The 24,203-nt window shown below is 43.7% G+C and overlaps 1 protein-coding gene across 1 annotated transcript in view; it reads left to right on the top strand.

The window, feature by feature from the left end:
- npr1b (natriuretic peptide receptor 1b) overlaps positions 1 to 24,203 on the top strand; it is a 133,375-nt gene that overhangs the window by 27,343 nt on the left and 81,829 nt on the right. Inside the window, exon 4 of the mRNA XM_063198571.1 lies at positions 18,550 to 18,737. Within this exon, the coding sequence (XP_063054641.1) occupies positions 18,550 to 18,737 (188 nt within the window). The remainder of the gene's footprint in view (positions 1 to 18,549; positions 18,738 to 24,203) is intronic.

Here is a 24,203-nt window from a genome sequence, read left to right as displayed (position 1 = left end):
GAGAGAGGCAGAGAGGCAGACAGACAGACAAAGAGAGAGAGAGAGAGAGAGAGAGAGACAGACAGACAAAGAGAGAGAGGGAGAGAGAGACGGACAGACAGACAGAGAGAGAGAGACAGACAGACAGACAGACAGACAGAGACAGAGAGAGAGAGAGAGAGAGAGAGAGAGAGAGAGAGAGCTATGACGTGAATTCCATCGCTGCCTGTACAAATAAGCACTGATTCCTAGTCCCTGCATCCCCAGCCACTTCACATCTAATTGCTACTTCTCTGCTCTCCTCAATGGGACTCTGTTTAGTAGCATTCTTAATCACCTGCACGCTAGTTTCCATGTTTCTCGCTCTGTGTCTCATCATGGGATTCGATTTGCCAAGTTATGAAGTGTGAATGTTTTTTATTACCCTCCTGTTGTATCAAAGATGGGTTTCTGCTTTGGCCTACCGGGCCGTGCCCATGTCCAGGGGCTCCGTGCTACAAAACAACACTTCATTACTGCTCTAGATTTATATTCTCGTATTTAATTGTGTTAAAGAAACTTTGAAACTTTTAACCAACGTATTTTCAATTTTTCGTCGGTGACTGATAAACTCCCAAAATCCCCCAACAAAGGCTCTCCAACATCTTTGCTAGGGAAGCCGACATGGGGGACAAAGGGGTCAGTTGTCCCGGGCCCAGGGGAAAAGGGGCCCCTAGAATTGGCTCCTTATTACATTATTTGTATTGGGTCGGGGACCCTTTTAGTTGATTTTGCCCTGGGCCTGGCAAAAGCTGTCATTGGCCCTGATCTTCACTAAACACTTTCGCCATTTCACGTAGGGGGTCTTTCTTGTTGTCTGGCCCAGGGGCCCATGAAATCATGATCCATCCCTGTGTTGTGTCAACATCCTTCCGGTATCACAGAGATGAGGAGTTACAGTTGGCTTGTATAAATGGGATTTTGTTTTAGCGTGTGTGCATTTGGTGCTTTTAAAGTGGAAATTTCTGTCCATTTTTATTGCTTTGAAGCGGAAGTGGTTCGCCGTCTTGATGTCTTTATGTCGTTATTTACGAGGCAAGACAGGAAAGTTATTGGACTCCTGTCAACAGCACATCAACTCCAGTCACATCTCACCTTCTCCTGAACACCTGCTTATTCTCCTCAACTATAAACATTTAAAACCTGTTTAAACGAAAACCTTCTTTCACACTGTAAAAGATGACGTGTGTGTGTGTGTGTGTGTGTGTGTGTGTGTGTGTGTGTGTGTGTGTGTGTGTGTGTGTGTGTGTGTGTGTGTGTGTGTGTGTGTGTGTGTGTGTGTGTGTGTGTGTGCGCGCATCACAATTGTTACACATTTATATTTGCAGTTTATGGCAGTTCAAGTTCATGGCAATTTACATTGAACGATATAGTGGTTATGAATCAACTCTGCAAATGGAGAGGTGTGCTGTGAAACCAACAAAGTGGTTCTTAGCTGAGAGCAAATTATGTGTTTTTCCACGTGGAAATGGTGTGTGTGTGTGTGTGTGTGTGTGTGTGTGTGTGTGTGTGTGTGTGTGTGTGTGTGTGTGTGTGTGTGTGTGTGTGTGTGTGTGTGTGTGTGTGTGTGTGTGTGTGTGTGTGTGTGTGTGTGTGTGTGTGTGTGTGTTTGGGGCTGGTGGTATGGTCAGGGTTGGAGGATATGTACTACATACTGTACACATAGAGAGAGTTATGAAGAAAATAGGGAAGGCCCTATGCGCTTTGCTCTCCTTCAGTTCAGCGCTTCTGAAGTATTTACCCAGTTATGTAGTTGGCCACAGCGGCTTTGAAGTGCAACCATGGGCGATGATGAGACAGAGCAGGTACTGTGGACGCAATAAAATAAGGAAATTACTTTTTTCAAAGATTTTTTTTTTTGGTCTTTTGACTTTATTCATGATAGGACAGTGAGAGAGTGACAGGAAACGTGTGGGGGAGAGAGAGTTGGGGAAGGGCTGGTAAAGGACCCGGGCCGGGAATCGAAACCGGGTCTGCAGCATTGTAGCCCAATGCCCTATCATCGAGAGCCACGGCCAGGACAAATGAGGAAATTCTAAGAGTGCTATCGATTACTGTGACAGTAGATGTACTGCACTTTAAAAGCAAAAACAAACAATGCTGCCTCATGTTACATTGTGAGGAAGAATTGGCAAACCATTGGCTTTGGTTTGTGCTGTATTAGAATTTTAACGTGTGTAATGTGACTAAAACTGATGCCTAAATGTTTTGATTTTTATCTCTGAACGATGGAGAGAGAGACACATTATGGTTGTGGAAACATAATGACCACAACAACTAAATAATGATTTTTGACATCAACATCATAGTTGATGGACCCTGGCCGTGGTTCAGATGGTTAGGCCATTGACTGTTATATTGGGTTTGATTCTGGTCCAAGGACAATTTCCTGATCCTCCCCCATGTCACTCTGCCCCTTGCTTCCTGTCACCATCTCACACTGTCCTGTAGAATAATGGCATAAAAGCCCCAAAAGATATTTAAACAAAACAAAAACCCAGAGTTGAAAAAAAACAATGTCATTGACAAACAATGGCCAGGGCCAAAACATTTCTCAGTGTGTATCTCTGATATAACAAATTCTTTTGACTATCGATCTCATTGTGTTTGCTTCCTTTTTAGTCACCTTTGTATGTTATTCATCCTTTCTTTGCTTCTCTCTCTTCTGGCTGCTCAGTTCAGTCCCCATCCCATAGAGGTAGAAAATAACACTAGAGAGGACCCCGCCCCCCTTTTTACGGCAATCTGTATCGGCCATTATCTGTAGGTAGATCAGACAAATGGAAATTAACTGAGAACGAGGCTCACCTCTGTCAAAAATGGCTTAATCATGTGAAAATGTCCATCAACACACTATACAAGGACAATAGTTGAAGTGTGTTGCTAGCTATGTTCATAAAATATATTATTTGCTTTTTAAATGTATTTTATCGACTCATGATTTAAGTAGATATTTAGCCTGACATTTCAAATCTGGTCTTTGATTAATGTGTTACTTCATATTCACACAGTTTTAGTCAAAAAATTGACAGGGGTGGGCGTGTTCTCCATTGACTTGCATTGCCTGAAGGTACCTACACTACCTACGGAAGTTGGGAAGCTCCAGCTGCCATTTTCCAGTGCTGTCGCAAATTGCTGTGTTCTCTCTTAGTGTTATTTTCTACCTCTATGCCCCATCCCTAGTGGCCTGTGTGTGCTGCCTACTTGATTGAGATGACTCACTACCTCCCACCTGTGCAATCAACCTGTCATTAGTGTAGTGAGAACAGAGCCATGGCATTAAGGTGCTGTTTCCACGTAGCAGGATATTTTTGAAAACGCATTGGTTTTGGCCTTCAGTCTCACCCCCCAGCACCATCTTAAGCGATTGTCGGGCAAGATTTCCTCGTTGTGGCGGAAATTCAACGAAAGAATTTTGGCAGCTCAAAGAGTCGCAGATCGCAAAACATAGAAATCAAACACTGTTTGATATTTGCGACTGGAAATAGAACGTCGGGCATTGTCTCGGGTGGTTACAATCAGGGATAAGATTGACAGTTGCGATTCTCTTTATGTGTGCGCCGCAACCCGACGCCAAAATCAGACACAAAATCATGAGTCGTGGAGTTTGAGCCTGGCTTCAGAGTTCCACTCAGAAATGCAGTAGCATGGCCCTACCGTGGCCTAACGATGGGGGTTTGATTCCAACCCGGGTCATTTGTCTGTCCTCCCCCATCTCTCTCTCCCACTCGCTTCCTGTCACCATCTCACACTGTCCTATCAAATAAAGGCAAAAAAATCCCTAATTAAATAAAGAAATACAGGGCTGATAGTATTCAGGCTCCATGCCTGATTTCAGGCTTGACAGAGTCTGCAAAAATAAAAACATTGATAATAATTAGCCATTAGGTTATTCTTATCTCAGAAAGTGTTACAGGTTCGGGTTTAAATGTTTGAATAATGTGTCAAAATAGGCCTACGTTCTTCACTATGCAGTATCTTGTCGTCGTCATTAGAGCTGGGAAAAAAGTTCAGGCTCAAGATTTTTTTTCACTATCACCCTTGCTAAAAACAGAAATGCAGTAGCATGGGTAGGAAGAGCATGATTTCCATGGACGAAAGGATATTATTGTTTTCTAGACACCCTAGGATTTCATCATGAATTATTCATTATGAATCATATTGTCATGGAGTGTCAAAATAGTAACGTCCTTGTCTGTGTAAACCGGCTTGTATACCATTGTTCTGCCTGTTTTTGCTCCTTATGAAAGTAGGCCTATTTATTCATTAAAACTAATGCAGTATAATGGCAAGTAGGGTACATTGTGTCAAGTCCTGGGATTTGAAGGAAATATACTGTACATGAATACACACAGTGGAGGACATAATGATTTAATAATAATACTACTAATAATAATAATGAACAAAAAGCTAATAGTCATAATTAGTTAATAAGAATTGTGATTAGTTTAATTGCCCTGTCCCTTTAAATCGTCATGGGATGTCTCTCTGACTCCCCATCAGTGGTTTGGCTTTACTATAGCCTAGTAGTCAACTAGCCCCACTCGTCAGCGGGCAAAATTATTTTTGCCTGCAGTTGGGTCATAGCCTTGGACAATGCCCCAGGCCCTGAAACTGTCTGCCCAATCACAACGCAGCAGACTTGATTTGATTTGTTTTGAATCTTTAGATGCAACGCGGACAGGGTTTTGAGGGCACAGACTAAATATTCACAAAAATCTCACATTTAGTCTGGCTTGTACTAGGATAGCTGTACTAGTGAAATACCTGGACTTGAACAGTAGTGCGTGCGGCCGTGTCCTGTCCTGTCCTGTGCTGTCCTTGTCTCTGGCCTTCCTGCTCTGTGACGTTGCAGTCACTTCACTTGTTAGCACCAGGGAGGGAGGGAGAGAGAGAGGGAAGAGGCGGGAGGGAGACGGAGGTGGGGGGGGATCCGTTTTTGGGCTTATTTCCAGGCTTTTTCCGCCGGCTTCCTGCGCGAGCCATTAGAGCTGAAACAATAGTGTCGGGCAGGAAGCCAGCGGGGCTGGAATGTCATCACGCCCCTGGAGACTTCCTCTGTACCAACCTGCCACCCCGCCAGCCAGCCAGGGCCGCACTACGCCGTACACCAGCTAGGGCCGTGCTGCACGCCAGCTAGGGCCACGGCGCACACCAGCTAGGGCCGTGCCCAGGGCCGCATTACTGCATAGGCTAGATATGGCTGCTGCCTAGGGGCCCCCACCTGCTGGGGGGGGCTGATTTGGTCAAAAGTGAAAATGGCAGAATTGTTACAAGATCCAATACCGGAAAATGCGTCTGTGGTGTTGAGTAAAGTTTGTAGACACGTTATCCTTAATTCCTACCTCATAATTATCACACTATCGATATATGTGTCGCAAAATTTGCCTTCCGGGGGGTTTGGGGGAGGCCCAGCAATCTGTAGCCCAGGAGTAGGGGTGGGCGATATGGGCAAAAAAAATGATCTCGATAAGTTTTAGAATTTTCACGATAACGATAATTTGACGATAATTTCCAAAAACACTTGCAAAAATCAGTAGGGCCTATTTCAGAAGTGCAGGGGGGGGGGGGGGGGTAATCAGTGTGTTTGAATTGTACTGTATGGGAATTTGGCAGGGCAGGGCAAGTAAAGCAGATCATTTGTAGGCCTATGTAGCCTAAACTGCATGTTAACAAGAGGTCTGCATAAATGATGGCATGTCTACACTAGACTACATCACAAAGCATGGCAGTATAACAGCTTTTGAATTTAATAACATGCATATGCTCTGGTCTGTAAAGTAATACTTCATCACTTGGCATGACAACATATCCATGTAAATAAAAAATAGTTTTATAATGTATTGCTTATGATTCTGTTAGATGACAGCCATTTTTGACTGGAAACAGTGCATGGATAGGAAACTAGGGCAGCTGCAAATTGCATGTGTTGAATTTCACACATTGTAATTTAACTCACTGCGCCAGTCTAACTTAACAGTACTTGTCCACCTGAGCAGTTATGCCATCTAAACATGTAGGTGGGTGTTTGAGTCGTGAGTAACAGCCACTAATAGTTGTAGAGAACAACATTGCTTAGCCTAGTTCGCTAACTAGCATGCTAACTAGCGATTTCTCAGACCAGAGACAAAGCTATTTATCTTCCTAACTATTTGGCTTTCCATAATCACAGACGGCTGCTAATTAAAGCACATAGTTTCAAAACGCCCTCAGCATCATGCAATGGCTGGTTTAATGGTTGAATTCCTCATGTAAATCCATCATTTGGATAACAGCAACTCTCCTCCACTGCCCAGCAGCAGCAGCGCTGCACGAGTAACACGGAAATCTCTCTCTCCCTGTCTGGCAAAACGCTGCAGCCCGCCCCCCTCAGCACTGTCTGCTCATTGGTTCACAGACTTTATTCTCCAGTTCACAACAACATTACTATTGGCTGAAAGGCTTGGCTGTCGTCGCTGTCTGAATGAGTCCTGTCACAGCGCTTTTGTTGATTTTAGCGACTTCATAAAAATATCTCGATATTGCAAAATTACTCATCGTCAAATCAACATTTACGATAATTTCGCAGACGGTATATATCGCCCACCCTTACCTAAGCCTCAGACCATCTTAATCCGGCCCTGGCCGCGCCGCACGCCATGGAAGTCAACAGGGTGGGGGTGGCAATGGGGTCAGTTGTCCCGGGCCCACATGGAAAAGCAGGGTAGCCGCGGGTCATTAAAAAGTCTTAAAAAGTCTTAAATTTCATTTTCACCAAATAAGGCCTTGAAAAGTCTTATTTTGTCTTAAAATTTCAACCCAAATGTCTTAAATTTGTGGAGCTTAATTTAGGGAGGAATAATTATGTCAGCCATGTGATGAACTTCGCGACGGAAATCGGGAGTTGTAGCCATGTAGTGTAATTTAGAACGCATTATTGAATTTTATTTAGTGTAAAGTTTCATTGTGTATAGTTTTGTGTTTTCAAACGGCTACATTAATGTAAATAACCAATTGGTTTTTGTGCTTCATTTGAACCTGTGTATGATCTTGCGAGTTGGTCCTAATTTCATTTGGAAAATGGTATTGAAAATGTCTTAATTTTGACTTGCTAAAACCTGTAAACGCCGTGAGTTGGTCTTAATTTTATTTGGAAAATGGTATTGAAAAGTCTTAAAATGTCTTAATTTTGACTTGGTCAAACCTGTAGACACCCTGAAAAGGGTGCGCTCGCTCAGACTTGGGTTCTCATTACATTGTACTGTACTGTATGTATTGGTTGCAGGGGGCCCTTTCAGAGGATTTTGTCCTGGGCCTGCCTGGCCAAGGCTACCAGGCCAGCAAGGGCTGTGTGTCACACGCTGCTTGCTGTGGCTCAGTGGAGAGAGAGCCTGCCAACATTCTGCAGCCCACACACATACACATACACACACACACACACACACACACACACACACACACACACACACACACACACACACACACACACACACACACACACACACACACACACACACACACGCGCGTACACACACACACACCCTGCCAAGAGGGAGACAGTATCCCCATGGCTCAACTCTCTGCATCTCTGACTGACTCTCGCGACTCTGCATCTTGTCTCTCTCTCTCTCTCTCTCTCTCTCTCTCTCTCTCTCTCTCTCTCTCTCTCTCTCTCTCTCTCTCTCTCTCTCTCTCGCTCTCTCTCTCTCTTTCTCTCCCTTCTCCGTATTTACTGTCTCTCTCTCTCTAGACCACACATGTGCGCGCATGCACACACACACACACACACACACACACACACACACACACACACACACATCAGGATGAGCAGGATGTGAACTGCTCCTTGTTGACAGCTATCTCTTCCTCTGTCCCCTGGCCTGGCTATTCTGTATCTTGCCTCTCTGTGCTTATCTTTGGCTCGACTATGTCTTGTCTCTTGTCTGTGTCTTTATGCCAAGTGATCATGCTGTGCGTGTGTTGGTCATGCTGTGTGTTTGTTTTTGTAATTTCACATCCGTAAGAGCTGAAGCCCCCCCATGTCTCGTCTCCTACATACAATTGAAGGAGAGGCTTGTGCACATCCCAGGGAAAGGTGCAGGACGAAGGTCAACTGTAGTTTTCAAAGTGAGAAGTCCGCACACTTAGAATCCTTTTTTTGTATTTTATTTTTTCATGGCAGAGTTTCAGACTCCTCACTCTGAAAACTATCGTCTCCTACATACCTCATTTCCTGTACCCCATTTCATCTCTCCTCATCACTCGGGTCTCTGCTTTCATCCTAGTGTTTGCTGTTTGTTGACCCGACTGTAGCGTTGCTGTAAAATCGAATGCCTCCCTGATTGCCCGGGTCGAGCATCTTGTATATCGACACCATCCATTGTAATTACACTCTACTTGTATTTTCTCTGTGTGTGTGTGTGTGTGTGTGTGTGTGTGTGTGTGTGTGTGTGTGTGTGTGTGTGTGTGTGTGTGTGTGTGTGTGTGTGTGTGTGTGTATGTGTGTGTGTGTAAAAAACTAATGAAGTGGCTTGTTGTGTTCAACATTTCAACCAGCTCGGGACAGGGCAGTGTAAATGTGATGTGCGAAAGGTGACATATAATGCATGCAGGACAAACTGGCAGATGAGAGGATCTGCCATTGTACATTACATTTAGTACATGCTTTTGACTTACGACTTAGATGGATACAAGTCAAACTAGAAATGCATTCAGAGAACGCAGACCTCCGCCAAGGAAGTTCAGTTCGTTTTGGACATAGGTATAGAGTCATGATGTGGTTTCATGCATTTAGGCCTATAGGCTACATAGCATTTGTGTTCAGGTAATTGAACCGTCAAGTTGTAACCAAATTACAGTTCTCTCTGTCTCTTTTATCATTTCCATGTCCTCTAGCTGTGGACTGTTTAGTTCACCTTTGATTGTTTTATATTGGCAAAGTGATTGTTCATGCTATAGCCTATGCCTTCTGTGATTTGCCAATGCTCATTGCTACATATTAGTCACATTGTTGATGATTGGCAGCATGCCTTTCATTAGGCTACCATCTAAAACAAAATAAAAAAATAAAAGCACAATTTTCATTGGCCAACACCCATGGTAGGCCTACATATTCTACAGCAGTGCAGCGGTCCCCAACCCAGAGCGCGGTAATAAGCCTTTAGTCCTATATATTTTTTTGTAATAACAAGACAACATACTGTAGGGCTACTTTGAGCCGTTCACTTAATTATTGAATCAGAAATGTCCAAGAATCCCCTTATCCAGTGGCAGTGCATGGATGGTTGTGGAGTGTCAGTTATTGTTTTGGGCTATTTCGCAAGGCTAAACAAACTTTTGAGAGGTAAATCCACTTGTATCATTTCTAGCTGTTTCAATATCGTGACACCAACGTTGTGCTACAAACGCAATTGCTTAGCGAGAGACATGCCGACTCGACTGGTCGCAGCTAACGGAATCATTGCCTACCCCGACACTACACTTGTTGGAGAAGTTCCTCCTACCTGGGAATCCGTTCACGAGGGTTATTGCGAGTTGGTCTTGGCTCTGCGGGCAGATGATCGGCACCCGGGCCTGCTCGCTATTTCGTATTGAAAATCACTGTTCGCCGCATCTCCAGCGTTCATTCGTTATGAAGTCTAGGAACTAGTCTATGGAATGTTTTGTAGTGCTGATGGCTTCAGTGCGCGGGGATCGGGGAAGCAGCAAATCACCGCGGACTAACGCAATTCGAGCGCACCTTTCTGTGAGCTTCATTTCATATGAATGTTTTGTGACAGCATTGTGAACTTAAACGATCTGCGAGGCAGTAGCTAAGGCTGCTTTTTGATAGCGATTTTGACTCCGGTAAGAATTTCACTTCAATGCTCTGCCCCGGTGTGGCTGCGTGAAGGTACGCCAGCTCAGGCCTCCTCCTCACAGAGCTGTCCTCAGTGGTCCTTGCGCGCCCTGCGCGCTCTGTGGCAGGCCATGTAATAGCAGCGTGACGAACACACACACAAATTCGGGCGATCACATAACCTCCTGGCGGAGGTAATTATTACCAGGTTGTCGTCATGTTATCACCTCCGACAATAGAGAGAGTAGCAGTCTGTACAATGCAGCTCCGATTGTAAGGTTTATTCAAGACATACAATACATCCATATCACATGCCTGATGAAGGCCCTGATGGTCTTGAATAACCTTACAGTCGGAGCTGCAGTGTGCGGACTACTACTCTCTGTATTGTCAGATACACCTTTGCCCTGCATCTGGCCTCAGTGACGTGGGATGCGCATACTTTCACTCAGAGGTGTCAAAAAAGTAAATTTATGGTGTAAATACAACACTAGCGCATGACGAGAGCAGGATCTGCAGTTGTTCCTCCAACGGTAAGTGGTAGCTCAGGTGGTAGAGGAGCCGTGGTTCGAGCCCCACTCGGCCTGACTCCATCGTTGTGTCCTTGAGCAAGATACTTAACCCCAAGTTGCTCCTGGTGGCAGGGTGGTACCCTGCGTGGCAGCTACTGCCACTGGTGTGTGAATGGGTGAATGTAAGGCATACAATATAAAGCGCTTTGAGTGCTCGAAGGAGTGGAAAGGTGCTATATAAATGCAGTTCATTTAGTCCATTTACCATTACATTACATTTAGCAGACGCTTTTAACCGCGACTTACAAGGAGGACATTCAAGCAAGTACAGAGTGAGGGGTCAGTACAGAGTACAGCAGTATACAAGTAATGTAGAACAGATAGAGAGCAGAAGGATGGGCCTATGAAATGTAGTGCAGGTTAGTACCCATGATTAGAGGTGAGTAGAGTTTGTTATATTCCTCATGGGAAGGGATACAGGTACGCTGAACTTCTAGGATATCAGGCAACTTTGGGTGCGAGGAAAGGAAGTATAGCATCACTATCAACTATCAGCTGCCATTTTACTCCTCACTTGATGCACTATTTCAACTCCAGCAGGTGTTGTTATGAAGCTTAAAACACCACACTGTAGCTTGTCAGTGTGACGGAGGTCATCTTGCACCTGTTCGCCCCCTCGGGGCTGCGAACGTGCGACCTCGTCAACTACAACGGTCCGGCAATGGGAGACACCAAGAGACACCAAGAGACTAGTCTCTCGGCCCAACAGCACCGAGACTGTATGAGTCTATCGGAGGGAGGTTTACCAACGTTCCACGCCAACTCTGCTAGTTAGCCTCCATTACATCAGCACTACAACAGGTGCTGTTATTAACCCATTTTAGCCTGATGCTGCGTACTGTATATGCTGTTTGACCTTTGGGGCCTGGAGCGACATATACGCTGCATTCAGGCTCTTGAGAATTTTTTTTTTACAGAAAACTATAGGTATGTTAGAGGTGAATGAATACATTCTAATGCAAGATTAGGATCCTAGCTTTTAAATGCAACTCATTTCATTTTTTTATGTGCTTCGGAGGCTGAGATATTTAGATTTTAATAGGCAGAGGGCACCTTTTCCCAAAAAGGGCTTAGGCATTCAGCAGGTGTTTTTTGCAGGTGCCTTAGGCTACAATAGGTTAAGCTTAACCCCTTAGCGCAGAGCCTATATCACCAAAACTGTAATGCCTATGTCTTAATCTGTTACTTAAGGCTCTCGGCTGTCATAGTTATGCTGTTATGATGTAAGTTAGTTGAGTGTTTTCAGCGAATAGTGAATAGGTCCGCCGGTGACCCCATCTGCAGGGAGAGGCTACTTCACCACGCTGTAAAGTGAATACTTGACACAAGTGTCAAGTGAAAACTTGAAACAAAATCCTCCTCATATTCTGACGGTGTTTATTCTTAGCTGTGTGTTTGTTTTGGTTCCCTGTGTCAAAAAAGTTTCGAGATGAAAAGACGGCGAGATGAGCGGGTCCCTGTTCTTTTTCAAACAGACCAAAAGACAAAACATATTTACACATAACAACAACTTTATGACACTGTGCCTCCTGGCTCTACGGCACCTGAACGGTTGACCAGGCTCAAGGAGGAATATTCAGAAAACACTGCGCACTGATGACTGTTGACTTTTTATCTCTTCTGATTCTTGGAGCGAACAGCGTGTTTTACCAAATACACAGTAAAAAATAGTGTTTAGTCAACACTGAGAGCGTTGATTTCACATCTTCGAGAGTGTATTTTGTCCCTGAATACTGTCTAAGGATTATTTTATCACTGCTTTTATACAGTGAAGCTTCCGTTGTTTTCTTGTACTTGTACACTCATTACACACTGGTGATGGTTTAGGTCTGATACGCGTCTGCTTGTGGACATGGTGGTATAACGAAGAATGAAACTCAGCTTGTGAGGGTGTTTTTTTCTCCATTTGAAGTTTACACTTTCTACCCACTCATAGCACTACAATACTATGTTAATTCAGCACCAATAGAGTGTATTTAACATCTTCTAGAGTATATTTGGTCCCAAAATACACGCTAAGTGTTGAAATAACACTGCATTATTTTTTACTGTGTGCAATCCTCAGGTTCCCTCTGTACAAAACTAGCCTGGTACTGACCATCCCATAATACTGAAAAATCTTATGGCGGAAGTACGTAGGATGGTGCGCTAGGCTAGTACCAACCCCCATTACCCAGGTGTTAATAATAATAAGGGACCACATGATGACACGCTGAGTGGCTTCATCAAGTGCCATCGGAGTCTCTACCAACCCCCACTCCTGTGGTGCATGGAAACCCAGCAGGTGTTGGCTCCAGGAAACAAAGGGAAAAAATTGAACAGTAATCAGTGTGCCGGTAATCAATAATCAGTTTTCTGAATATTCATCCTTGATCCTGTTTTCCTGCCACACACCTGAACTTGTATTAGTGAAGGACTTACATGAAGTTTGAGCTGGTTTCGTTTTTAATTTAACTCTTTTTTAAGGCTTTTTAAGCCTTTATTGAAACAGCATAGTTGAAGATGGTAATAGCCAATGAGAATGGATCGGGAAATGACCTCAGACCGGAATCGAACCCGGGTCCCTGGTGTAATGGTACGGCACACTAGCCCACTGATTAGAGTGGATTATAGTTAATAAATAGAGAAAAAAGAAGGAACTAAGTGCAATCTATTTCCTACATACGTAGTCTGATTATTCTTCTATAGCCACACTATCCTCTCTCACCCAGTCGTAGCTCCTGCAGGAGGTAAGCCCTGTCTTTATCCTTTATCCTTTATCCTTTAGCCTTCAGTGCAGGTGAGGGCTCTTGGTGGGAGATGAACGCTGCACTGCTGTGCACTCAGTGCTACCCTGTTATTTGGCAACCTCTACTGATTAGATGAGGGTTGCTGGTGAATAAATACCAAGTGCGATCTTTTGCCTTCATAGTCTATTCCGCTATCGCTCCTCTCTCACCCAGTCGCAGCTCCTGCAGGAAGTAAGCCCTGGCTTTAACCTTTAGCCTTTATCCTTTATCCTTTATCCTTTATCCTTTAGCCCTCAGCACTGGTGAGGGCTCTTGGTGGGAGGTGAACGCTGCACTGCTGTGCACTCAGTGCTACTCTGTTATTTGGCAACCTCTACTGATTAGATTGAGGGTTGCTGGAGAATACATATATTTCATGCAGTTTTTGTGCGATGCCCTTGAGACACCCTGCCCTCCCCCTATAGAAAGGTCTCTAACTTGTAAAGAATGCAGCTTTGCTTAAATAAAGATGTCGGTCCTTTCTCCTGGGTGTCTAATGAACACCTAGTGATAGTTTCAGACGTTTTTTTTTTTTCAGACACAAGTGTGTGTGGAGGCCGAGAGATTGACTCCTTTCCCACCTTGTCTCTGTGCAGCATGCATGTGGTGCAGGCTGTAGCCTAACCCCTGGCTTTAGCCTGTAGCCTGTTGCCTTTAGCCTTTCAGTGAGATTTATAATTGAGTTTAAAACTCTTCTGATAGTTTATAAGTTACTAAATGGCTTAGGATCTAAATATATGGCAATGGTAAATATGCTAAAGCAATATCATCCCAATAGATGATGGGGGGCAATCGCTATTCCGACATGCCGCTATTCCGACACTTTTTAGGGGTTAGGGTTAGGCTTAGGGTTAGGGTTAGGGTTAGCGTTAGGGTTAAGGTTAGGGATGTCGGAATAGCGGCATGTAGAATAGCGGCATGTAGAATAGCGGCGGACGGTGGAAAACGTGTCGGTATTCCGACAATGGACATTAACGTCGGAATAGCGACATGTCGGAATAGCGCCACGTAACCATAGATGATAGGTCTTCAGAATCTCCTCTGCAGGTTGTGCCTAGGGTCAAGTCAAGACAGGGTGAAATGACATTTAGTCATTATGCTGCAAAATAATGGAACCAACTTCCTGTCCAAATTAGAACTGCCCCGACGGTATCTTGTTTTAAAAAGAAATTAAAAACAGCTTTATTCTCATCTGCCTTTGGTGATAGTTAATTACATACAATCTACAACATCATATAGTTTCTTTTTGTTCTCTTCTCTCTACTCTTTAGCACATTGAATGTCATTTATGCACATACAGACTAGTCGACATACCGTCAATTTGATCTCAAGTGGCCCGGACCAGTATCGTCATTTCAACATTTCTGCTTCATTTCATAATCGCTTCACTAGTCAATCACCTGAGGGTGGTTGGCAGCGGGCAACTTATACCTTTGACAACCCTGGTCTACTCTATGGGCAGATGAAATCTCAAACACGTGTAGCATCGTTGTAACGGGATAGGGATTTATTTTTTTCTCTCTACAAGTCTGGGGCCAGATTACTAAATCATCTGGTGGGCAGCATGTGGCCCCGGGCCTTGTGTTTGACACCCCTGCTTTAGTGCAAATGAGGGTGCTGAGCTCTCTGAGGGTGTAGCGCTGCTGCTGTGTGCTGCTGTGTGCTGTTATTACCTCTACTGATTAGATCAGGGTTAATGGAGCCTGACCGAGCCCATTCAGAACACTGAGTCAGTCCTGCTATAGCCTCCATCATCAGCGGCGGCGGCGGCGGTGGCGGCGGCGTCTTGTTTTGTCACCGCGGTGACTCAGGGCTGCACTGGGAGAAAAAATTAGGCCGGGTATTTTCAGGCACGACTGGTACGCCAGACATTGAGAGAGACTGTGACATCATTATATTTTGACAACAACAGCCAAAATGAACATTTACTAGGGATGCAAATTATCGATTAATTCATTAATCATTAGTTGATAGCCTTATCGATCGACTTGCGATTAATTGATAAGCGGCATTTTCCCCCCGAAATCTCAATGTTTCTCAGAAAAAACCCTACTAAATCTGAATTTTTTTAATTAAAAATTGAGATAAAATACCACATTTAAATTAATTCTATTTCAATTCTTTAATCCAAAGGTCTTCACACACAATCTTCACATGCCCATTTCACCTGGGTCTCTTGTCAGTTGAATTATCGATTAATTGCGATTAATGTTTTTTAATCGATTAATGCATTGATCGATTAAAGTCGATTAATCGATCAATCGTTTGCATCCCTAACATTTACTGACTCATGACTCGGAGAGGTCTGCTGTAGCATGAAGCATGAGGACTGATACGACTACATTGGGGGGTGGACCGGGCCAAAATCATCCACCGGGCGTCCACCAAGAGTCCACCGGGCAAATGCCCTGTATGCCTTGTGGCCAATCCACCTATGAAGTGACTGCGTCTGACTCCCGAGCCAGTGGGGCCACTCTTTGACGCAGAACTGAACCTCTACGTGTCTTTTTGTTCTCAGTTCCTTTCACTTCACTCACTGTATTATTCCTACCATTATTTTCATTATTTTTTTGGTTCTATTATTCATGGTAATTGGTCATTTCGTCTTATTTCATCCTTTTTCTTCTATTCATTTTCCTATTTTTCCCATTTCTTTCTGTCTGTCTCTGCCTTTCTCTCAATCTGTATGTGTGTGTGTGTGTGTGTGTGTGTGTGTGTGTGTGTGTGTGTGTGTGTGTGTGTGTGTGTGTGTGCACATGTGCGCATGTGTTTTTTGCGTGTGTGTGTGTGTGTGTGTGTGTGTGTTTGCACATGTGTTTTTTGCGTGTGTGTGTGTGTGTGTGTTTGCACATGTGTGTGCGTGTGTGTGTGTTGCTTCGTAGTCCTCTATCTTGTCTGCCAAGCGTTCGTGAACAGAGACTCACAATTAGGTTTATCATTGTCAATCCTGGATGGCATAGTATAATTACCTGCTTGGCTTCACACCCCTCTCTTCTCTTGTCACCCTGAAAACGAGTGTCACGTTAATGTGGATACATAATTAATTAGAAATATTTTATTTTCAGTAAACACCGCTTGACTTGGCTGAGTGTTGAAGCATTGAAGGAGCTAATTACCTCCGCCAAGGAGGTTATGTTTTCGTTTGCGTTGGTTTGTCTGTCTGTTTGTTTGTCTGTCAACACTCAAAAAGCTATTTTGCAAACGGATTTTAATTAAACTTTGTGGGGTTGTTAGAAATGACAAAAGGAACAAGTGATTACATTTTGGTGGTGGGCTGGATCACAATCCGGATTCAGGATTTTTTTTAGAAGATGAACTACCGTTTGCGGGATGGGGAGGTGAATTTTGACATTATGACTTCTAACACTGTTTTCTAACAAAAACAAGGGAGGAACACTTGAAAAAAAAACAGGTTGTAACATATAAAGTAGTCATATGTTCTATCAAACAGCTTCCTTGGCGGGGGTCTGCACTCTCTGAGTGCATTTCTAATTATGTGTGCTGCTGCACGCACCTTCTAACGAGTCACCAGCTCCCGCTTCAGGTGACTGACATTCTAGAATCTCGCCTCTATTTTCAGAACCATCTCATTCTGTATGCTCAATTCTAGTGTGTTATTATTAAATATAGGTTTTCATATTTTTTTAAATAGGAAAGTAGAGAGTGTCTGTATGAGAGCAGGAGAGGCTAGCTGCAGGGAAAGAGCAAACTTTATCTCAAGGTGAACACCAACAGTCCCTGAAACGCTATTGTAAGTTTTGCATTCAGTATGGCACTCTCATAGGTAGAGTATGTATTTTTTTTCATTACATTTTTCAAACAGTACATGAATAATCGGATCTTCTACGCATCCACCATTTTGAATTACTAGACATCTTTGGCTGTAAATATACATGAAAAAAAAAAAAATTTGTGAATGGGCAGCATACATTTTGAAAATAAACAACCAAAATGACATACTCTATTTTTAAATAATGTTCCTCTGCAGTGTCTCTCATCAAAGAATATAATCATGAGGACAGGTGTAAGAGTTGCTAATTTGTGTGCTTTACCTCTTTTTCCTAACCGCACTTCTAGCACACAGTCTCTGTTTGACTAGTAGGTCTTTTTCGACTTAATTTGACAGGACAGTGTGAGAGGTGGACAGGAAGCGAATAGGGAGAGCGATGGGAAGGGGTCGGCAAAGGACCCGTGCCGGGAATCGAACCGGGTCAGCCGCATGGTAGACGAGTGCCCTACCAGTTGGCCACGGCAGGGCCCTGTTTGACTAATAGATCAGGAAGAAATGTCCCCACCCAAGACAGTGATAGCAAACAAACACTCTCAGCTTTTCCTCGCTCGTCATGTCATGTGGGCTCTTGTGTTGCTTGATGGATCACGCATCCATCAGTGCTCTTGGTAAATATCTCTTGGGTGTCTTGGGTGGGTCCCTTTTCTCATGAGCACACATACGTATCAGGTCAGGAAGCAATGGGGGGAAGATCTGAAACACCTGCTGCGTCTCTCTCTGTGTGTGTGTGTGTGTGTGTGTGTGTGTGTGTGTGTGTGTGTGTGTGTGTGTGTGTGTGTGTGTGTGTGTGTGTGTGTGTGTGTGTGCCACTCTCTCTCGCACACGTTAAGTTTGTGGTCTGTTTTAGAATAGCTTTGGGCTCAATTGTCCACTAAATGGAATGAGATGGGAGAGCAGCCATCTTGCAGTCACAAAACATGAAATGGGTTCCTTACCAAAACACAAGTCAATTACACAGTCACTTCCTTCACAGGGATCTGTGAAACCAGTTTTGCGACATGACACAATAAAGACTAAATAAAGAGAATAACTGAAAACATAGGCCTACCTAATTGTGGTATATCGCGATATATATATCTTAATCGTGATAACAAGTAATCCGTATCGTGATGTTTTTTGTTTTCATATTGCCCAGGACTAATTGACACCCCATATTTTCCTGTGTTACGTGATTTCATTAGCCTGATAAACCAGCCTAAATGTGAGACCGGAGTAATTTAGTCTGGCCCCGATGAACGATACCTCTGAAGATTGTTGATGAGAACAACCTGTTGTTTTTTCAAACCGTGCCGTCACTCTGACCAATCTGTGATCTTTGCCGTTGATGTGCTTTCCCAACGGTGTTACGAGGTTCGTAGTCACTCCCTCAAAACCCTGCCCGCTTTGATTCAAAACAAATCGCTGCATTGTAATTGGTTTTGCCTGACTCAGGGCACAGCGTTCAAATCGCCCTCAGATCCGAGGCCAGACCTTCTCGCTAGCTGAAAAATGTCGGCATCCAGCGGGTGGCGCTGGTTTACCAAGCTATGATTTCATGTGATCTCTGATCTCTCTTATGTCTCTTATCTCCCCCCGTCTCTGCAGTGGTGTTTGCATGCTGTGCTCCGGACATCTTCCGCCAGCTGATGGTTCACTTCAAGAAGGCCGCGCTGCCCCCGGAGGAGTACGTCTTCTTCTACATCGACGTGTTTGGACACAGCCTGGACTCCGCACACGCAAAGCCCTGGCACAGGGGGGACCCGGATGACGACATCGCCAGGGAGGCTTTTCAGGTAGGAAACCTCTATTTATTTATTTATTTATTTTTTTTTATATTTTTTGGGGGGAATTTTATTATTTTTCAGACAGGAGAGTGGGAGATGACAGGAAACAGCAGTCCAGTGCCCAGCCGTCAGAGCCACGGCTGGGTCGGAAACCTCTATTTTTGATTGTTTCTTTGTGTTTTAAGTCAAAATCGTAAAGGGAACCCAGCCCACCTGGGTATGGGACGGTACCATGCTCAGGGTACCTCAGTCATGGAGGAGGATGGAGGAGAACACTGGTTAATTACACCCCCTTTGTTTAAAACAAGGCAGTTACTTATTCTCTAATAAAAAAGATAAAAGGATTTATTAAGGACTTGGTAAAAAATTAGACTTGGACTTGACTTGGTCGAATGTGTCTTCCCACTACGCACAGTCAATGACTCAAGTGCTCTGTGCAGAAGAATTATGGCAGAGGTGAACGTTAATAACTTTGTACATCTGCCCCTCAGTCTATTAATGCTGCCAAGGAAAGATTAGTGAATCTAATGCCTAATTGTTTTATTACACATGACTGATGATCAGTCATAATTCAATTTAAAAGTCGGCGTGCTTTAATTTGCCTGCCTTAATGCAATGGTAATGGGTAAATGACACAGGGGCAGAGGAATAACGTCTGTGCCACTGCTGCAGGTAGACTATATTTTTCAGTTTCCGTCCTAGTGTGAGATTAGCTCAAGGTCCTGATACTGTATGACTAAAGTGATCCGTCATTGAAATAAAAGTAAAATATTATGTCTGCGTTCATGCCAGGGATAGTAAATGGACTAGAGATGCACTGGATCCTGATTTTTAGGATCCTGCCGGATACCGGATCCACTGCTTAAGATCCTGTCGGATCCGGAATCGGATCCCGGATCCTACGAAAGGGTTGAAACACATAGCCTACTCACACATGTGGGCCCTTTTTATCACGTTGGCTCAAACTATTTTGACTGAAAAGCCTCGGCTACCGGATCCTGGATCCTGGAACCGGATCTGGATCCTGTGAAAAACCCTATTATCCGGAACCGGATCTTGGATCCTGTATATCTCTAAAATGAACAGTTACTTTTTAAATAAAGTTTCCTGCTTGCTGTGTGGCTCGTTCACAGTTATGTAATATTGTATCTGGAATCTGGAGGAAGTACATGTTTATAAGTGTGTGTCAATTCCCCATCGGGATATAAATACCGAATTCAGAGATGAAATAGATTATTATCATACAGTTGTCAACTAATGGGAATGTTGTTTAGTTAATTCTTGCTTATTTTGGTGTTCATTAATTAATAAATTATTATTAGTTTTTGCTATACTTTTTCTTCCAACCTGCTGCGGCCCCCCTAGCACCCCTTCGCAGCCCCCAGGGGTCCCCGGCCCCCACATTGAAAACCACTGGACTAACACAGTGTTTCTCAAACTTTTTCAGACCAAGGACCACTTAATCCCCCCAAAAATGTTCAAGGACCACCTGTCAACTGAATTGATTGTCGGATGCTAATTTGACACTGATAATTTTGATGCCGATCATACTTTTTTCTTATTATGGTGGAAACAAAACTTCAGCTATGTTTGGCTTTGTAATAATGATACAAATATAGCTTACTGCTAGCTTGTCTTGGAAAAATAGAAATCCCCTCAAGGACCACCTGAGCTCTGTCGCGGACCACTAGTGGTCCCCGGACCACACTTTGAGAATCACTGGATTAACAAATACCCAGATACTGATCCAAGCGCTCTTAGTTGGCCCAAGAGTTGATTTAACACTGCAGCATTTACTGTGCGTCTGTGAATGGAAAATTACTGGAGAGCACAGGAGGCACATCTGTATTCAAGAACACTGAGGTGTTTCCATATACACGTAGGCCAGGGGTGTCAAGCTCAAATTGACCGAGGGCCAAAATCAAAATCTGGTACGAAGTCGCGGGCCGAACTCAACAATTATTATTTTTTAATTGACAGAAATAGTGCATACATGCACTTCATACTAATGTTTAAATTCCACATACACTCTTTCCCATCATATTTGTAAGTTAAAAAAAAAAAAGTCTGCACATCCTGTGACACAGCAAATTTCATGTTCAAGTCATTACGCAATACATTAATGGTGTATGGGGGACAACTGTAATACACATTTGAAATGATCTGGCGGGCCAAATAAAATGGCTCCGAGGGCCAAATTTGGCCCCCGGGCCTGAGTTTGACATCCCTGACGTAGGCTATGTCTCAAATCACGCACTTGTGTCAGTGCACTGGTAGTCTGAGCACTATGCACTGTGCCCTCGCTGGAAGTGACGGATGAGGATGGCAATAGCTCGCCAAAACATCAGTTGGCTGCTGTTTACAATGCACAGCGTCTGGTGCTTGTATTTTCATTTCCTTCACCCCAAAAGGACAACAATCACAATACAACAATACAATACTTTGGTTGGCATGAAAAGGTTGGTGCCCCATCAACATTACTTACAGAATGAGGAGACTGTTGACCAAACTCTTCTACTGAACTGAATGCCACATTTCTTCCGTGTCATTGTCAACATGGCCACCGTTTAGTGCGAGCAGTGTCCATCATTCAAGCACTGCATTTTTCCGCCATTGTTAGGGGATCATCCTGGCACTTTCAGTGCACTGGCTCAACTGAAATTTTCAGTGTGAGCGCCCTAGGCACTGAAGTGCACAAGTGCGTGATTTGAGACACAGTGGTAGTCTACCACAGTGGTTCCCCCAGCACTGACAACCACTCATGCTTTAGTTGACACTGTGACATCTAAAGCAAATTTGTCTATTGTGGTCTTTCTGAGCAGACTAAAGATATGGATTGCTGGAACCATGGGCCTGTGCTCTGACAACATTAAGATAAACAAGTTTGCTTTAGATAGTGACAAGCATATGTGGTGGTAACCAAGTGAGTAGTACAAAGAAAATATCCCCATGCTTAAAGTCAAGAATGTTAGTGGCACTGGCTTGGTTTGGGGCGGTCAACATTAGGAAGCTGAACTTCACCAAAAGAAACATGCATGTCAACATGTACTGTGACTATGGAAAGTAAACTGATCCACTTCAAAAAGACTAGGCCAGGGATGACTGGAGCACTCAGATACTTTTTAGCTATTTTATTGTGGTGCAATCATAAAGACTGACGTTTAGACGCAGTGCGCGTCTTCCTCAGAGTCAAGAAAGTACTGTGACTAGTGAAGCAGATCATGATCCTGTCTATGGAAGATCGGGGTTAACAATACATAGGGGTGTTCTCGCTTTTGCACCACCATAATTTGACAAAATGGAAAAATATATCTTATATACTGTATATATTATTATGTTATATTATTAACCTTACTTTTCTGTTATAAGCTCAACAAATGTATTAAACTTACTCTCTATGCAAATCTCGTGTCCTTACGTGTCCTGTTGTTCAAAATGTTACTTTTCAAAGGGGGTGTACTCATTATTGCTGTGCACTGCGTATACTGTAAGTGTTGGAGTCTTGTGTGGGAGCCCCATAATGTACGCCAGTGTTTCTCAACCTTTTTTTAGGCGAGGCACCCTTTCAATTCATGAAAAATTTCAAGGCACCCCAAACCAACAAGCCGTAAAATGGCATCGCACCCGATACCACACAAGCTTAGAAAAGTAACACATTTGGAGACGTCACACGACCTACGTTCGAAGTTGCAGCTGACTGCGGCGACCTATATTTACTTTATTTTATAATTGTGCGTAAATGGCAGATGAAAGATTCCACTGACTAACATTACCTTATCAATTTAGACAAATATGTATTATATTACATAATTCATTTATCAGCCACGTTTCCTCTGCACCCCTGAGGGTGGCCTGCGGCACCCCAGGGTGCCCCGGCACCCCTGTTGAGAAACACTGATGTACGCCATTCCACCAGTGGTACGCTGTACTAGGGCTTTCAGGCCGACAAGAACGGAGCTGGTGTCGGTGCCCGCACCAGTTACGTTCGGCACTGAAGTGCTTATCTGCGAACCGCCCGTGTTCATACCGGGCTCTGAACTTTTCCCGCACGTGACTGTGTTACCCGGATGAACCTGCCGACGGCCACGCTGTCGTCACGGTTTGCGGAGAAAAACCTAATATTTTGCGGTTCGCGAACGCTAGAATCTATGGCATGAACACGACGGCCGGTTCGCCACGTGCGGGAACGGGCACCGGCACGGTTCTCAGTCAGCCTGAATGCGCTATAAGAGTTAGGGATGCACCGATACACATTTTTTCACTTCCGATCCGATCCCGATATCTAAATTTGGATATCTGCCGATACCGATACTACTCCGATCCAATACCAAAATCACATATATGCATGGGTTTTATCTTGAGGTAGGGCCAAGCAGACTATTTGGTCAGAAAAGGGAGTCAGAGGAACAGTAAACCAATTAATAAGCGAAGTAGTAAAAGTATAAAAGTAAAAAAGTAAAAAAGTAACAATCCCATCCTGAAAACTAATATGCAAATGTTATGAATTCAAATTAACATTGCACCTGACCGAATGTCTGTATCAGGAAAATTCCGATATTTTGGGAAAATTCCGATCCGATCCGATCTTTGAAATATGTTGATATCTGAACCCGATACCGATACACCGATACCGATATCCCATCCCTAATTAGAGTCATTGAAAAGTTAACTACTATAATACTACACTACTATGACATAACACAGGGTCTTTAGTAATGCACTACAACTTGTTCATTGCCATACTGGTAACAGCAGTTAATGGGTTAGTTAAGGGCTCAAAGAACACATGTTTTGAAGCATGGAAAACTGTTCCTTGAGTGTGGTTTCATCCTGTATGTAATTTAGTGAGGACTGAAAATGGGAACAAGGGGAGGTACTGTAAGCATTTTCACAGTCCTTTCCCCCTTTTCTCACGTACATTTTTTGATGTGGCAACTGCTGATGTTTTCCTTTTGAATGTGCGCTCTGAAAATGGGCCAGAAGAAACATCCAGAAGGGCCCTTTACAATATTTTACAGCAGCTCATTTTCACCACCCACTCAGCAAGCTCATCATGAATTTTGAAATGAGCTGTGCGGTATTTGGTTGGTTTTTTCGCTGCCTGAAGCTGGAAACTCAATGAATTGAAAAGTAATGCATCTAGTATATAACATTCAGACTCTGAATGTTTTTAAAATATATATATTTTTAGAGGTAAGTAGAGATTATGACAGGAAGTGCGTGTGGGTAGAGAGATGGTGGGTAGATTGGCAAATGACCTGGGCCAGAATCGAACCCAGGTCGCCGGCGTAGTAACCCAGTGCCCTACCATTAGGCCACAAAATGGGCCAGAAGAAACATCCAGAAGGGTCCTTTACAATATTACAGCAGCTCATGTTCACCACCCACTCAGCAAGCTCATCGTGAATATTGAAATGAGCTGTGCGGTATTTGGTTGGTTTTTCGCTGCCTGAAGCTGGAAACTCGATGAATTGG

The sequence above is a fragment of the Engraulis encrasicolus genome, chromosome 5 (assembly GCF_034702125.1).
Source record: "Engraulis encrasicolus isolate BLACKSEA-1 chromosome 5, IST_EnEncr_1.0, whole genome shotgun sequence".
Lineage (NCBI taxonomy): Eukaryota > Metazoa > Chordata > Actinopteri > Clupeiformes > Engraulidae > Engraulis > Engraulis encrasicolus.
This window is presented reverse-complemented; position numbering and strand designations above follow the sequence as displayed.